General features: G+C 47.7%; 1 protein-coding gene across 2 annotated transcripts; it reads right to left on the bottom strand.

Moving 5' to 3' along the window:
* Positions 1 to 78: 78 nt before the first annotated feature.
* On the bottom strand, positions 79 to 15,946 carry LOC140192554 (uncharacterized). Of its 2 annotated transcripts, none has more exons than XM_072250122.1 (3): positions 15,811 to 15,946; positions 15,082 to 15,228; positions 79 to 623 (listed from the first exon to the last, which is right to left on the bottom strand). In XM_072250122.1, the coding sequence occupies exons 1-3, from the start codon at positions 15,943 to 15,945 to the stop codon at positions 267 to 269; spliced, it is 639 nt and encodes a 212-aa protein (XP_072106223.1). In that variant the 5' UTR covers position 15,946; the 3' UTR covers positions 79 to 266. The 2 variants fall into 2 exon arrangements, with proteins under 2 accessions (XP_072106223.1, XP_072106224.1); XM_072250123.1 differs by lacking the exon at positions 79 to 623 and adding an exon at positions 8,989 to 10,519.
* Between the last annotated feature and the right edge of the window lie 1,442 nt (positions 15,947 to 17,388).

The raw sequence follows: 17,388 nt of genomic DNA, 5'->3' as shown, positions 1-17,388 counted from the left end.
GAGGAGCTGGACAGAAGATGTCAAGGCCACCAATGGAGTCTGAGGCTTTGGCAGTGAGGCACAGGTGAGTAGCAGGTAAGATCAGGTAAGGCTTTATTTTTGTAATCGTTCGTGATGACATGGGCGATCATGGTTTATCCATGACAATGATTGTTCTTGCCAAGGTTTTCTGCAGAAGTGGTCTGCCATTGCCTTCTTCTGGGCAGTATCTTTACAAGACATACCCCAGCCATTACCAATACTCTTCAGAGACTGTCTGCCTGGCATCAGCGGTGGCGTAACCAGGACTTGTGATCTGCACCGGCTGCTCCCGTGGCTTCACGTGGCCCTGATCGGTGTGGGGGGGCGGGGGGGGGCCAAACCTTGCCCAAAGTTGATGACCTGGCACCCGGTGCATCGGGAGGGTTATGTGGACACTGCGTTTCAGGAGGCAGACACACCCGGTAGATGAACCTCAGAAACAGTGTGTGGCCTGGCTGACGAGGGTGTGACTGGAGCAAGGCGGGTCGGGGCACTCCAGAAGCTGTGTGGGAGGAGACGCGGCCAACAGCTCTGAGATTGTTGCTCCCCATGAGGGTAAGAGAGGCAGCTGTAGGAAAGATGAGCAGCCGAACTCTGGCACACTGGGGGTTCAGGGGGAGAGAAGAGAAATGTAGTGGTGATTGGGGATAGTATAGTCAGGGTGCAGACACAAGTCTCTGTTTCAAGGATCGAGAGTCCTGAAGGCCGTTTTGACTCCCTGGTGTTCAGGTTCGGGACAACTCACCTGACTTGCTGAGGAGTTTGGAGTGGGAGGGGAGAGATCCAGCTGCCATGGTCTGTGTGTTACGGACAATGTAGGAAGAACAGGAAAAATAGGACACAATAGGGTCTTTGAAGAGACACTTAGATAGCTATGTGGTTCTTAGAAAAATGGAGGGCTATGCGGTAAGGAAATTCTAGGTAGTTTCGAGAGTAGGTTACTTGGTCTGCACAACATTGTGGACCAAAGGGCCTGTAATGTGCTGTAGATTTCTATGTCCTGTGTTCTGCTGAGGGAACCTAATCAGCTAGATACTAAATTAAAATGTAATAATCTTTAGATTAACACTCAAAATGCTGGAGGAAGTCAGCAGGTCTCTGGATTGTTACCCAAGCCACATGCAATTGGCAAAGGTTCAGAGAGCATGGCCCAAAGATTGGCAAGGAGGATTTGTTCCAATGGGGTGGGCTCCCTTTCAACCATGCTGGGACCAAGGTCCTGGCAAATCACCGAACTAGAGCTTTGAATAGGATTTGGGTTTTAAACCAACTAGTAGGAGGATGGGGGATTGCAGGTACAACAGCTTGGAAAAGTAAGGATAAAGCAAAAGGGAAGGGGGTCTCCAGTCACCAAATGTGTGTGTGGATTTTAGTAAGGGGTTTGACAAGATTCCCCAAGGTAGTCAGGAGCTGTGTCTATGGAAGGCAGATAATGGGTGTTGATGGAGTGCATTCTGCCTGTTCTGGGACCCCTGCTCTTTGTGACTTTTATAAATGGCTTGGATGAGGAAGAGGAAGGGTGGGTTAGAAAGTTTGGAGATGACATGAAGGTTGGTGAAACAGTGGATCATGTTAAAGTTGTCGTAGATTACAATAGGATGCAGAGCTGGCCTGAGAAATGGCAGATAGGGTTTAACCCAGAAAAGTGTGAAGTGATTCACTTTGGAAGGTGAAAATTGAAGGCAAAAGACAGGGTTAATGGCAACATTCTTAGCAGTGTGGAGGAGCAGAGCGATCTTGGGGGTGCACAAGTTGATAGGGTTGGTGAGAAGGAGTATGGTGTGTTTACTTTTAGTTGAGGGTTTGAGTTCAAGAGCTATGAGTTACAGCGCTATAAACCCCTGGTCAGACCACACTTGGAATACTGTGTTCATTTCTGGTCATCTCATTACAGGAAGGAGGTGGAAGCTTTAAAGAGAGCACAGAGGAGATTTACCAGGATGCTGCCTGGTTTGGGGAGCATGTCTTATGAGGAGAGGCTGAGTGAGCTGGTGTTTTTCTCTTCGGAGCGAAGGAGGATGAGAGGTGACTTGATAGAGGTGTACAAAACAATAAGAGGCATAAATTGTGTGGATAACTGGAGAGTTTTTCTCAGGGTGGAAATGTCTGAACCAGGGTGATTAAAGAAAAGCACAGGGAGGTGTCAGAGGTAGGATTTTTTTTACACATGCACTGCCAGCTGTGGTGGTGGAGACAAATATTTTAAGGGGAATTTAAGAAATTTAGATAGGCACATGGATGATGGAAAAAGCAGAATGCCTGCAAGAAAATGAATCTTAAGGTTGCATATGGTGTTAGATTTACTTTGGATTTTGAGGGCTGTGTGGGAGGGAAGGGTTAGATTGATCATGGAGTAGGTTAAAAGGTTGATTACAACATTGTGGGCTGAAGGGCCTGGACCCTTCAGTAATATTCTGTTCTAAAGACTTGACAAAGGAAATAAAAAGGACTGAGAATTTAACTTCAAGTTACATGGAGACAAATTCAAAAGTGGTGAATACAGGACTGAAGTGTTGCATTTGACTGTGGAATAAGTTAAGAGATTTGTGGGTATGGCGGTGTAGGCATCGGAGGCATGACTGCAAGAAGATCGTAGTTCGGAGCTTAACATCCAATGATACCCATCATATTGAAAGGACGGGCAGGTAGACAGAGGGGGTGGTGTGGCACTTTTGGTAGAAAAAAATTAAATCAAATCGTTGGGAGGAGGTAACATAGGATCAGAAGATATAGAATCCTTATTGGTAGAGTTAAGAAACTACAAGAGTAAAACGACCCAGAATGGGATTTATTCTGGGTCAGATACCCAAACAGTAGCTAGGATGTAGGCTACAAATAACAAAGGGAGATGGAAAATGTATGTCAAAAGGGCAATGAGGGAGGGGTGTTTTGATATACAGTATAGGGAGATTGGGAAAATCAGGTTGGTGCTGGATCCCAAGAGATGGAATTTGTGTGTGAGATGGCTTTTTAGAGCAGCTTGTGGTTGAGCCACTAGGGAAAAGGCAGTTCTGGATTGGGTGTTGTGCAATGAACCAGATTGGATTAGGGAGCTTAAGATAAAGGTACTGTTAGGAGAAAGTGATCATAATGTGATGGGATTCTCCCTGCAATACGAGTAGGAGAAGCTAAAGTCAGATGTGTCAGTATTATAGTGGAGTAAAGAGAATTACAGAGGCATGAGAAAGGAGCTGGCTGAAGTTATTGCAGGAGGACACTGGCAGGGATGATGGCAGAACAGCAGTGGCTAGAGTTTCTGGGGGAAATTCAGAAGAAGCATTCCAAAGAAAGGATGAGGTAACAGCATAAAAGCAAAAGGGAGGTCTTACAGCAAAATTAGAGGGTTAGAAAGCTTTTAAAATCCAACAGAAGGAAACTAAAAAAGGCATAAGGAGAGAGAATGTGGAATTTGAAGGTAAACTAGCCAATAATATAAAAGAGGATACCAAGTGATTTTTTAGTTATATAAATAGTAAAAGAGAGACGAGAGTTAATATCAAGCCGTTAGAAATGATGCTGGAGATGTAGTAATGGACAAAGAAATGGCAGACAAACTGAATAGCTACGTAGCATGCCAAAAATTGGAGAGTATTTGGGGCAGAAATGAGTGTAGTTGCTATTACCAGGGAGAAGGTGCTCGGGAAACTGAAAGGTCTGAAGGTAGGTAAGTCACCTGCACTACACCCCAGGGTTCTGAAAGAGACTGTGAAGACATTAGTAATGATCTTTCAAGAATCACTGGAGAACTGGAAATTGCAAATGTTACTCAACTCTAAGAAGGGAGAGAGGCAGAAGAAAGGAAATTATAGGCCAGTTAGTCTGACCACAGCGGCTGGGAAGATTGTTGATTGTTAAGAATTTGGTTTCGGGATACTTGGCACATGATAAAGGCTGAAGTCAACATGATTTCCTTAAGAGAAGATCTTGCCTGACAAACCTGTTGGAATTCTTTGAGAAAATAACAGGCAGGATTGACAAAGGAGAGTTAGTGGATGTTATGTACTTGAGTTTTCAGAAGGCCTTTGACATGGTGTCACACATGAGGCTGCTTAACAAGCTACAAGCCCTTGGTATTACAGGAAAGTTTCTAGCAGGATAAAGCAGTGGCCAATTGGCAGGAGGCAAAGAGTGGGAATAAAGGGAACCTTTTCTGACTGGCTGACAGTGACTAGTGGTGTCCCACAGGGGTCTGTTGGGACCAATTCTTTTTATATTATACGTCAATGATTCACATTATAGAAATGATGGCTTTGTTGCAAAATATGAAGACGATATGAAGATAGGTGGAGGGGCAGGTAACGTTGAGGAAACAGGGAGCCTGCAAGAGGATTTAGGCAGATTAGAATGGGCAAAGAAGTGGAAGATGGAATATAGTGCACCGAAACGGGGAGAAAATTGAAAAACCCAAGGTGCAAAGGGACTTGGGAGTCCTTGTGCAGGATTTCCTAAAGGTTATTTTGCAGGTTGAGTGAGTAGCGAGGAAAGCAAATGCAATGTTAGCATTCATTTCAAGAGGAATAGAACCCTGTATAAAAGCAAGGATATAATGCTGAGACTTTGCACTTTGAGTATTGTGAGCAGACTTGGGCTCTTTATCTGAGAAAGGATATGTTGGCATTGGAGAGGATCCAGAGGAGGTTCGCGAGAATGATCCTGGGAATTAAAAAGTTAATGTATATGGCTCTGGGCCTCTACTCACTGAAGTTTAGAAGAACAAGAGGGTATCTCATTGAAATGCATTGAATTTTGAAAGGGCTTAATAAAGTAGATGTAGAGAGGATGTTTCTTACAGGTGGGGAGTCTAGGACCAGAGGGTGCAGCTTCAGGACAGAGGGCCATCCTGTAGAACAGAGATGAGAAGAATTTCTTTAGCCAGGGAATTCATTGCCACAGGAGGCCAAGTCAGCACCTACAATCACAAAGAAGGCATGACAGCATCTCTGCTTTTTTTCAGAAGTTTGTGTAGATTTGGTATCCCACCAAAAACTGACAAGTTCTGTCAATGTACGTTAGGGAGTATTCTGACTGGTTGCATCACAACCTGGTATAGAAATGGCTGCAGAAACTGGTGCACATACCTCAGTCTACCAGGAGAAAAGTCCTCCCCACCACTGAACACTGCCACAAGAAAGCAGCTTCTAGCAAGGACCCCAGCATCCCGGGCCTGCTCCCTTTCCATTATTACCCCTCAGACATCAGGCTCCTGCTCCTGAACCAGAGGGGACATTTTAACTCTCAACTCTGAACTGATTCCATCAGGCTTCTGCAGGCTCACTTTCTTGGGTTCTATATAACTCTTATTCTTAGTATTATTCTTAATTTGCACAATGTCTTCTTTTGCAACACACACAAAATGTTGGAGGAACTCAGCAGGCCAGGCAGCATCTATGGAAAAATGTAGTTGACTTTTTGGCCCGAAACATTGACTGTACTTTTTTCCATAGATGCTGCCCGGCCTGCTGAGTTCCTCCAGTGCTTTGTGTGTGTTGCTCAGATTTCCAGACCCTGCAGATGTTCTCGTTTGTGGTCTTTGCACATTGGCTGTATGTCTTTGTTTATCAGTTGTTTGTAAATTTGATTGTATTTCTTTATCCTGTAAATGCCAGTGAAAAAGTGAATCTCCCTCCCTCTCCCCGACGCCCAACACCCGCTCCCCGAGACCCGTCTCCCTCTCTCCCCGACACCCCCCTCCCTCTCCCTGACACCCGTCCGTCTCTTTCTCTCTCCCTCCCCGCCACACACAATTAGCAGCAGAAGTATGGAGCTTCCCACCTCCCACCATCATTCCTGTCCGCTTGATCTAATCTGGCTATTGTCCTCTGACCTCTCTCATTTTTGCTCACTGGATGTCATTCCCTGTAAACTGTAGAGACTGTTGTGTGTGAGAATCCCAGGAGTTCTCCAGTTTCTGAGATACTCAAACCACCGCGTCTGGCACCAACAGTCATTCCTTGCTCAGAATCGTTTCTTTCCCACTCTGGTCTTGACTGTGTCTGCATGCCTTTAGTCCTGAAGTTGCTGCCACAGGATTGGCTGATTAGATATTTGCCTAATGTGTGGGTGTGCTTGATAAAATGGCCACATGTTGATAATAAACGTTTACTTTGAACAGTGAACTTATTTGAATTTCTTGGTGAATCTGGAATTTATTGCCACAGATGGCTTTGGAGGCCGTATATTTAAAGCGGAGTTTGATTGGTTTTTGGTTACTCAGGGCGTCAAAGGTAACGGGGGAAAGGCAGGAGAATGGGGTGGAAAGGGATGAAAAGTAATTTTAGCAAATTTGCCGATGACACAAAGCTGGGTGGCAGTGTGAAATGTGCAGAGGATGTTATGAGAATGCAGGGTGACTTGGACAGGTTGGGTGAGTGGGCAGATGCAGTTTAATGTGGATAAATGTGAGGTTATCCACTTTGGTGGCAAGCACAGGAAGGCAGATTACTATCTGAATGGTGTCAAGTTAGGAAAAGGGGAAGCACAACGAGATCTTGGTGTCCTTGTACATCAGTCACTGAAAGCAAGCATGCAAGTACAGCAGGCAGCGAAGAAAGCTAATGGCATGCTGGCCTTCATAACAAAGGGAATTGAGTATAGGAGCAAAGAGGTCCTTCTGCAGTTGTACAGGGCCCTGGTGAGACCCCACATGGAATATGGTGTACAGTTTTGGTCTCCAAATTTGAGGAAGGACATTCTTGGAGTGCAGCGTAGGTTCACGAGGTTAATTCCCGGGATGGCGGGACTGTCATATGTTGAAAGATTGGAGTGACTGGGCTTGTATACACTGGAATTTAGAAGGCTGAGAGGGGATCTTATTGAAACATATAAGATTATTAAGGTATTGGACACGTTGGAGGCAGGAAGCATATTCCCGCTGATGGGGGAGTCCAGAACCAGAGGCCACAGTTTGAGAATAAGGGGTAGACAATTTAGAATGGAGTTGAGGAAAAACTTTTTCACACAGAGGGGTGCTGGTTCTGTGGAATGCTCTGCCTCAGAAGGCAGTGGAGGCCAATTCTCTGGATTCTTTCAAGAAAGACTTAGATAGAGCTCTTAATGATAGCAGAGTGTGGGTTATGGGGAGAAGGCAGGAACGGGGTACTGATTGTGGATGATCAGCCATGATCACAGTGAATGGTGGTGCTGGCTCGAAGGGCCTAATCCTGCACCTGTTGTCTAAATCAGCCATGGCTCTATGAGCTGAACGGCTTCATTCTGCTCCTATGACTTTCTGCTTTATGCTCTGAAATGTTACATTTGGAGGTCACCTATAAAGGGACAGGACCCCTAACAGTGTTGATGTACAGAGGGCTCTTGGGCTCCAAGTCCGCAGCTCCCTGGAAGGGCCCCACAGGTTAACAGGCTGGTAAAGAAGGCCTGAAGGTGTGTATGGCACACCTGCCTTTATCAGTCGAGACGCTAAGTTCAAGAATTGAGAAGTTATGTTAAGCAATATCAAACTCTGGTCAGGCCACATCTGGAGTATTACATTCAGTTCTGGAAGGGTGTGGGGGCTTTGGAGAGGGTGCAGGGGAGATTCACCAGGGTGCTGCCTGGATTAGAGGCCTGAGCTGTAAGGAGAGGCTGGACAAACTTGGGTTGTTTTCTCCAGAGAGGTGGAGGTTTACGGGAGATCTGAGAAATTACAAGAGGCACAGATAGAGTAGACAGCTGGTACCTCACCTACCCATCATCTGGAGACCCTCCATTCCTCCCGTGGCCCACTGTCCTGTCCTATTGATCCCTTCCTCCTCTCACCTACCAGCTTATTACTTCTTCATCCCTCCTCTTCCTGCCCCACTCCTTCCAGTCCTGACGAAACCGACTCATTATTCCTCCGCACAGACGCTGCCTGGCTGAGTTCCCCCAGCATTTTGTGAGCGTTGCATAAGTTCACAGCAGATGTTTAGTGAAGAATTTTTTAAGGCAGAATGGTGGGTGCCTGTAACGTACTGCCACGGTGACGGTGGAGACTTAGACAGACGCATGGATATAGAGGGAGATGCTACAGTGTAGGCTGAAAGAATTCAATGAGATTAGTTGAATTAGTTTGGCCCAACATTGTGGTTCCTGTGCAGTACAGTTCTGTGTTTTGTCCAATACACACACACACCACCCCCCAGCCGGTACCCAGTGTGGGTATAGAGAGCCCTCGGGGCAGGTCCCTCCCCCTCACCCTCCAGTCTATATCCACTGTGGGCTCTGAGGTCTCCCAGGCCAGGTACTGCACACACAATTCCCTCTACCTCACCCCCCAGTCTGTACCCAGTGTGGACATAGAGAGCTCCCGGGCCAGGTATCAGACACACACGCTCCCTCTACCTCACCCCCCAGTCTGTACCCAGTGTGAGTATAGAGAGCTCCTGGGCCAGGTATCAGACACACACGCTCCCTCTACCTCACCCCCCAATCTGTACCCAGTGTGAGTATAAGCTCCCGGGACAGGTATCAGACACACACGCTCCCTCTACCTCACCCCCCAGTCTGTACCCAGTGTGAGTATAGAGAGCTCCCGGGACAGGTATCAGACACACACACACGCCCTCTACCTCACCCCCCAGTCTGTACCCAGTGTGAGTATAGAGAGCTCCCGGGCCAGGTATCAGACACACACGCTCCCTCTACCTCACCCCCAGACTGTACCCAGTGTGGACATCGAGAGCTCCCGGGACAGGTATCACACACACACTCCCTCTACCTCACCCCCCAGTCTGTACCCAGTGTGTATAGAGAGCTCCCGGGCCAGGTACCAGGCACACACACACCCTCTACCTCACCCCCAGTGTGGGAATTCCAGGACAGAGACAGTGGGTACAGACTGTGTGAGGCTTCCTCTACCTCAACCCCCAGTGTGGGAATCGAGAGCCCCTGGGACAGACACGAATGGCTCCCTCACCCCCAGTCTGTACTCATTGCGATATTCCACAGTATCTTTCCTGGACAGAGACCCAGAGCTGGTGAGGACGAGGGTGGGTGTAAAAGATATTTAATATCATATACAAAACCACACAAAGTACAAAGTTTCAACTTACACCACCCCTCGAGGTAGATATACTGGTCCCCTCCCTTCTCATTCACCCAGGCCTCGAACATGAAGGCACAAGGAGGCCTTCATTAGTCGGGGGATTGAGTTCAAGATCTGCAACCCTGGTCAGACCACACTTGGAATACTGTGTTCAGTTCTCGTCCCATCATTACAGGAAGATGTAGAAGGCTTAGAGAGGGTGCAGAGGAGATTCACCAGGATGCGGCCTGGTTTAGAGAGCATGTTGTATGAGGAAAGTTTAAGCAAGCTAGGGTTTTTCCCTTTGGAATGCAGGAGGATGAAAGGTGATCTGATGCGGTATACAAGTTAGTGAGGCACAACCAGTGCCTGTATCCTGTGGTAGAAATGGCAAATAGGGGCTGCTATAATACCCCTTCCTCCCAGGGCACAGATGGCTAATATGTGGGGGCATAATGCTAAAATGATTGAAGGAAAGTATAGGGGGATGTCAGGGGGCATTGTTACACAGCGAGTGGTGGATGTGTGGGATGCCCTCTCAGGGATAGTGTCAGAGACTTTTAGATTGGCACATGGATGAAAGAAAAATGATGGACTGTGTGGGTGGGAAGGGTTAGCTTGATGGTGGAGTAGGTTACGAGGTCGGTACAACATCGAGGGCCGAAGGGCCTGTACTGTATTGTTCCATGTTGTACAGGTCGACCTTCTCTAATCCAGCACCACTGGGACCGGATTAGTGAAAATGCCGAATTACAGAAGGATCACATTAAGCATGATCAGTGCCAGAGTATGGAAGAAACCAGATTACAGGTAGTCGGATTAGTGAAGGTCGACCTGTACCACTGAGGCTGTACATAGGGAATCAGTCAGACCACACTTGGAGTACTGTGAGCAGTTTTGGGCCCTGTGTGCTGCCATTGGAAAGGGGAGATTCAGGAGGACGGTCCCTGGATGGAGAAGGCTTGACACAGGAGGAGCCACTGGGGTCCTGGGCCTCTACTCGACTGGGGTCAGGAGGAGGGGGAAGGTCTCATTGAAAAACCGAGGGCAGTGTGGATGTCTCCAGTAGTGGCATAGACTGTGATCCAATAGCACAGCCTCATTTAGAAATGAGGCGAGGAGGAATTTCCTCAGCTGTAAGGTGGTGACCAGTGGGATTCGTTGGCAAGGACAGCTGTGGAGGGCTGGTCATTGATGGTATTTAAGGCAGAGACTGATAGGTTCTTGATGGATAATGGGGGGAACAGAGAAGGTGGGAGAATGGGAATGGGTTAGAATTTTGTGAGCAGACAATGGGCTGAATGGCCTCATTCTGCTCTGATATTGTGGATTACCAAGCCACTGGAAGGCCGAATGAAGGACTGAGGGAATGTCCTCTCCCCATCAGCGGAGTTTGATCTGAAAGCAGATGCAGTTGGTGGTCTCACAGTCGGGCAGCTGGAAGGCACAGGCACAGTCACAGAGGGGGCAGCAAGGGCAGTTGCCCCGTCCACAGTCCTGGGGAGGGAGGCAGAGAATGAAAAGTTACAGTAAGGAAATCTGCAGAGTGCTACTGGGGAGACAAGGAGATGATGGGAGTGATGAAGTGGAGACGGAGACAGAAGATGACAGAGACGGTGAAACAAGGAAGAGACAGGACACGCGGGAAATGGGGTCAGGTGGGGATACGGGGGAGGGCAGGGAGATGGGGGGAGTGACGAGACAAGCAAGAGACAGGAGACAGATGGGGGTGGGGGGTGATGAGGAAGAGACAGGGCACGGGATAAAGGGACAGACAGTTGGGAGACAGGAGATGGGGGAGTGGTACAGATTCACTGGTGGGGAGATGGGAAATGGGTGAAGGTGGGAGATTGGAGATGGGAATTGGTGAGACGAGAGAGACAAAACACCTCAAGAAAGGGGCAGGCAATCATGAGACATGGAGATATTGTGGGGGTGTGGGCAAGGACAACACTGGGTGAAGGTGGAGAGTTGGCAATAGCGATGGACCAATCAATTCGCAAAGAGAGAGAGACGGAGTGCTTCACACAGGTCAAGGAGAAGAGTTTGAAAAAGGAGCATTTTGCGGGGCTTGGTGCAATAGCGGTGGGCCAATCAATTCACAGAGAGAGCTTTGCGCAGGTCGGGGAGGAGTGTTTAAAAATGGAGCGTTTCATGGGGATCAGCGCATTTGCAGCAGACCAATCGATTCGTGATTCATTAGCAGGAGCAAATAAAAGTAAAGCAGAGTGGCCATTGTGTGAATGGACCAGTGTTGGAGTGGGAACTCGAGGCTTTGGCTGAAGTGCTTCAGTGAGGAGGCACAGGTAAGGCTTGAATAAAAAGTCACTAAATTACAGCTAATTAACTAAAGTAGGGGTGACACAGGATCAGGAGATGTGCTGTAGCTGCACGATGTGGGAGCTGGTGGACCCCATTGTGGTCCCCGGTGACCACATCTGCAGCAAGTGTTGGCGGCTGGAGGAACTCAGGCTCAAAGTTGATGACCTGGAATCTGAGCGTCAAACACTGCGGCACATCAGGGAGGGGGAGAGTTACCTGGATTCTCTGTTTCAGGAGGGAGTCACACCTGTTAGATCAGCTGCTTCAAATTCAGTCTGTGGTCAGGGACAAGAGGGTGTGACTGCGAGTGGGGTGGGGAGTGGGATCCAAGAGGAGCCTCAGCCCTTGAGCTTGTCCAACAGGTCTGAGATTCTTGCTCCCTGTGTGGATGAGAGTGGGGGCTGTAGGAAGGATGAGCAGCCTAACTGTGGCACTGTGGTTCAGGGAGCCATTCAAGAGGAGGGAGAGAAGAGAAATGTAGTGGTAATTGGGGATAGTATAGTCATGGGAGTAGACAGAGTTCTCTGTCACAAGGATACAGCGTGCCAAAGGCTGTGTTGCCTACCTGATGTCCGGATTCGGGACATCTTACCTGACCTGCAGAGGAATTTGCAGTGGGAGGGGAAAGATCCAGTTGTCATGGTCCATGTGGGTACCAATGACATAGGTAGAAAGAGGAAAGAGGTTCTGCTGAGGGAGTTGGAGCAGCTAGGGACTAAACTAAAAAGCAAAACCAAAATGGTGACAATCTCTGGATTACTACCTGAGCCACATGCAAATTGGTTTAGGGTCAAAAAGATTAGAGAATTAAATGTGTGGCTTAGGGATCGGTGTGGGAAAAGTGGGTTTGAATTCATGGGAAATTGGCACCAGTATTGGGGAAGGAGGAAGCTGTACCAATGGGGCAGGCTCCACCTGAACCGGGATGGGGCCTGGATCCCAGCGAATCGCTAACTAGGGCTGTGGATAGGGCATTAAGCTGAATAATTGGGGGAGGGTCAACAGATTGGAGAAGTGTGGATAAAGTACAAAAGAAAAGTGTGAATAAAGATAAAGAAAAAGGCAAAAGATTAAAAAAAAGTAAGAATGGAGTGAAGAAAGGTCAAGCGCAAAAGATTACAAGAATTTAAAAGCACAGTGAGTGTGAGGGCACTTTGTCTGAATGCCCATAGTATTCGAAACAAGGTCAGTGATGTGTGGCACAAATCAGTACAAAGGGGTATGATTTAGTGGCTGTTACAGAGATGTGGTGGCAGGGTGGAGAGGATTGGGAATTAAATATCCAAGGATATCCGGTAATACGGAAGGATAGACAGGAAGGTAAGGGAGGTGGGGTAGCGCTCTTAATTAAAGATGAGATCAGGATGATGGTGAGAGACGATATCAGATCTAAGGAGCAGAACATTGAATCTATTTGGGTAGAGATTAGGAACAGTAAAGGGAAAAAAATCACTGGCGGGAGTTGTCTATCAGCCACCGAATAACAACATTACAGTGGCACAGGCAATAAACAGATAAATATCTGAGGCATGACAGAATGGAACAGCAGTTATCATGGGGGACTTTAACTTGCACATAGATTGGGTGAACCAAGCTGGTCGAGGCAGTCCTGAGGAGGACTTCATAGTATGCATCCATGATGGCTTTCTTGAACAGCATGTTACTGAACCTACAAGGGAACGTGTTATCTTTAGTGATCTTGCAGTTAGGGATCCTCTTGGAAAGAGTGCTCACATATGATTGAATTTCTCACACATAGAGGGTGCAATCTAAAACCAGTGTGTTATGCCTAAACAATGGGATGAAGGAAGATTTGGCTAGTGTAGACCGGGAATACAGACTATATGGTGGGATGGTTGAGGAACAGTGGAAGACTTTTCAAAGAGATTTTTCACGTGCTCAACAAAGGTATATTCCAGTTAAAAGCAACAATGGGAAACTGGAAGTTTGGGAAAACTTTAAAAAGCAACAAAGAAACACTAAGCAAGCAAGAAAGAAAGGGAAGCTATATTATGAAAATAAACTAGCACAAAATATAAAAACAGATAATAAACGTTTTTTATCTAAGGGTGGCTAAAGTGAATATAGGTCCCTTGGAGAATTGATATTGGCTTTGAATTACTTTTTTGTGCCTGTCTTCATGGTGGAGGACACATCTAATGTGCCAAAGAGAGATGTTATGGATGCGATGGGAGATGATGACCTCGATCAATAGCTATCACTAAAGAGGTAGTGCTGAGCAAACTTGTGGGCCTGAAGACAGATAAGTCCCCTAGTCCTGATGGAATGTATCTCAGGGCACTGAAAGAAATGGCGGAAGTTATAGTAGAGGCTTTGGTGATGATTGACTAAAATTCTGTGGATTCTGGGCAGGTTCCGGAGGATTGGAAGACAGCGAATGTCACGCCACTGTTCAACAAAGGATGTAGGCAAAAGGCAGGTAACTATAAGCCAGTTAGTTTAACATCTGCAGTTGGGAAAATGCTTGAAGCTATCATTAAAGAAGAAATAGCGAGGCTTCTGGAAAGAAATGGTTCCATCAGGCAGATGCAGCATGGATTGCTTGGATTTCCAGAAGGCATTTGATAAGGTGCTGCATAAAGGACTTATCCATAAGGTAAGGATGCATAGAGTTGGGGTGATGTATCAGCATGGACAGAGGGTTGGTTAACTAACAGAAAGCAGAGAGTTGGGATACATGGGTGTCACTCTGGTTGGCAATCAGTGGTGAGCGGTGTGCCGCTGGGGTCACTGCTGGGCCCACAACTGTTCACCATATACATTCATGATCTGGAAGGGGGGCCGAGTGTAGTTTATCTAAGTTTGCTGATGATACTAAATTGAGTGGAAAAGCAAATTGTGCAGAAGATACAGAAAGTCAGCAGAGAAATAATAGTTAAGTGAGTGGGCAAGGGTCTGGCAGATGGAGTACAACGTTGGTAAATGTGAGGTTATTTACTTCGGAAGGAAAAATGAAAGAACAGATTATTATTTAAATGGTGAAAGATTACAGCATGCTGCTGTGCAGAGGGACTTGGGAGTGCTTGTGCATGAATCACAAAAGGTTGGTTTGCAAGTGCAGGAGGCTATCAAGAAGGCAAGTGGAATGTTGGCCTTCATTGTGAGAGGGGTTGAATTTAAGAGCAGGAAGGTTATGCTGCAACTGTACAAGATACCGCACCTGGAATACTGCGTGCAGTTCTAGTCTCCTTACTTGAGGAAGGATATACTGGGTTTGGAGGTGGTGCAGATTGATTGCAGAGATGAAGGGGTTAGACTATGAGGAGAGATTGAGTCGCCTGGGACTGTACTCCCTGGAATTCAGAAGACTAAGAGGAGATCTTATAGAATAATGAAATTATGAAAGGCTCAAGATTCAGGGAAGTAGATTTATAATGGAGACGGGAAGGAACAGCTTTACCCAGAGGGTGGTGAGTCTGTGGAATTCTCTGCCCAATGAAGCAGTGGAGGCTACCTCTGTAAATATATTTAAGATTTTTTGCATAGTAGGGGAATTAAGGTTTATGGGGAAAAGGCAGGCAGGTGGAGATGAGTCCGTGGTCAGACCAGCCACAATCTTATTGAATGGCGGAGCAGGCTTGACGGGCCAGATGGCTGACTCCTGCTCCTATTTCTTTTGTTCTCATGTTAGTAGGGTGAGACATGACATGGGGAGAAAGGGGCAGACGGTGGGAGATGGGAGACAGGAACTGGGGAAGGATGTAATGGACACTCACCAGCGAGCGAGGACAGCAATGGTCCATACACTTGGTGAGGGTGGGCAGGCGACAGTCACAACTCTGGGCCAGAGTCAGCAGACACTGGCCACACGGACTGTCCTCACCCAGACCCCCACAGTTGCTCTCTCCACACACCCCTCGTGCCTACAGAGAGGAGGAAGTGTCAATATGGCACCAGGTACCTTATAAACCCCCACCCCAACCCCTCAATTATTCTTTAACCCACACCCATTCCTAACCCATCTCCACCCTCCACCCCTCCTCTCCCACCTCCAACCTTCCCCCCTCCTATCCCACCACCCCTCAATTCTCTCCCTTCCTTCTCTTCCCTCTCCCTCATTGCCCTGCTCCACCCATCCAGCACCTCTCCCTTCCCTCCTCCCATCCTCCTTTTCTGCTCTTCCCAACTTCCCTCCCCTACCCATTCTCATTCCCCCCCCTCCTCTCCCTCCCTACCCTGCTCTTCCTTGTACTCCCTCCTCCTCTCCACCACCTCCCCGCAATATCCCTCTTCCCTGTCCCTTGGCCACCACTCTTCCCTCCCCCTCAACCCTCAGCCCTCTCCAAACCATCCCTCGTTCCCCCCTCCTCTCCCCCTCACCAGCAGCCACTGACGAACGATTCCAAACCCTCCCTCGTTCCCCCTCCTCTCCCTCTCCCCCTCACCAGCAGCCACTGACGAACGATTCCAAACCCTCCCTCGTTCCCCCCTCCTCTCCCCCTCACCAGCAGCCACTGACGAACGATGACTGCCATCACTACCAGCACCAGGTAGACGCCGACCACCAGAATAATGATGGCGGGGAGGGGAATCAGCAGTTGTGGGGGGGCAACGGTCACCAGCACTGGGCTTCTCATCATCAGGGGCTGCGGGCAGAGAGAACAGGGGCCCCATTAAACAAGGCAGGCAGGTTAACCAATCCACACCAACAATAACCTGCCCAATCCATGACCTACTCAGTAACCAGTCCATACCATCATTAACCTGGGGTGACTGGACCAGATCCCTTTATAACCAAGGATGTGGTTTCGGGGTACTTGGAGGCAGATGGAAAAATAGGCCGGTCAGCATGGTTTCCTTAAGGGGAAATTTTGCCTCCTAAATCTGTTGGAATTCTTTGAAGAAAGAAGAAGACCTTAAGACATAGGAGCACAGTGAGGCCATTCAGCCCATCGAGTGTGCTCTGCCATTCCATCATGGCTGATCCCAGATCCCACTCAACCCCATACACCTGTCTTCTTGCCATATCCTGACCATCCTTTAAATATACCCACAGCTTGGCCTCCACCGCAGTCTGTGGCAGAGCATTCCACAAATTCACTACCCTCTGGAGAAAAAAAAAATCATTCTTACTTCTGCTCTAAAAGGTCACCCCTCAATTTTGAGGCTGTGCCCTCTAGTTCTGGATAGCCCCACCACAGGGTACATCCTCTCCACACCTACCCGACCAAGTCTTTTCAACATTCGGTAGGTTTCAATGAGACCTCCCACATTCCTCTAAATTTCAGTGAGTACAGGCGCAACGGTGCAAATACTCCTCATATATTAATCCTTTACTTTCTGGAATCATCCACGTAAACCTCCTATGGACTCTCTCCAATGCCAACACATCCTTTCTAATATATGGCCCCCGAAGCTGTTGACAATGCTCCAATACTCCAATACAGATTGAAAAAGAGGAGGTGCTTGCTGTCTTGAGGAAAATTAAAGTGGATAAATCCCCGGGACCTGACAGAGTGTTCCCTCGGACCTTGAAGGAGACTAGTGTTGAAATCGCAGGGGCCCTGGCAGAAATATTTAAAATGTCGCTGTCTACGGGTAAAGTGCCGGAGGATTGGAGAGTGGCTCATGTTGTTCCGTTGTTTAAAAAAGGATCGAATAGTAATCCGGAAAATTATAGGCCGGTGAGTTTAACGTCAGTAGTAGGTAAATTATTGGAGGGAGTACTAAGAGACAGAATCTACAAGCATTTGGATAGACAGGGGCTTATTAGGGAGAGTCAACATGGCTTTGTGCGTGGTAGGTCATGTTTGACCAATCTGTTGGAATTTTTCGAGGAGGTTACCAGGAAAGTGGATGAAGGGAAGGCAGTGGATATTGTCTACATGGACTTCAGTAAGGCCTTTGACAAGGTCCCGCATGGGAGGTTAGTTGGGAAAATTCAGTCACTAGGTATACATGGAGAGGTGGTAAATTGGATTAGACATTGGCTCGATGGAAGAAGCCAGAGAGTGGTGGTAGAGAATTGCTTCTCTGAGTAGAGGCCTGTGACTAGTGGTGTGCCACAGGGATCAGTGCTGGGT

Source organism: Mobula birostris, unplaced genomic scaffold (genome assembly GCF_030028105.1).
Source record: "Mobula birostris isolate sMobBir1 unplaced genomic scaffold, sMobBir1.hap1 scaffold_1647, whole genome shotgun sequence".
NCBI lineage: Eukaryota > Metazoa > Chordata > Chondrichthyes > Myliobatiformes > Myliobatidae > Mobula > Mobula birostris.
Note: the sequence above shows the minus strand (reverse complement) of the source record. Positions and strands in the feature narration are given on the sequence as shown.

Excerpts from the sequence above, each read along its gene's own strand:
- LOC140192554 (XM_072250122.1), bottom strand. The coding sequence starts at position 15,945 with ATGATGAGAAGCCCAGTGCTGGTGACCGTTGCCCCCCCACAACTGCTG. Across the intron at positions 15,229-15,810 it reads TCGTTCGTCAGTGGCTGCTG|GCACGAGGGGTGTGTGGAGA; the intron begins GTGAGGGGGAGA and ends TCCTCTCTGTAG. Across the intron at positions 624-15,081 it reads ATTGCTGTCCTCGCTCGCTG|TGTGCCAGAGTTCGGCTGCT; the intron begins GTGAGTGTCCAT and ends CTGAACCCCCAG.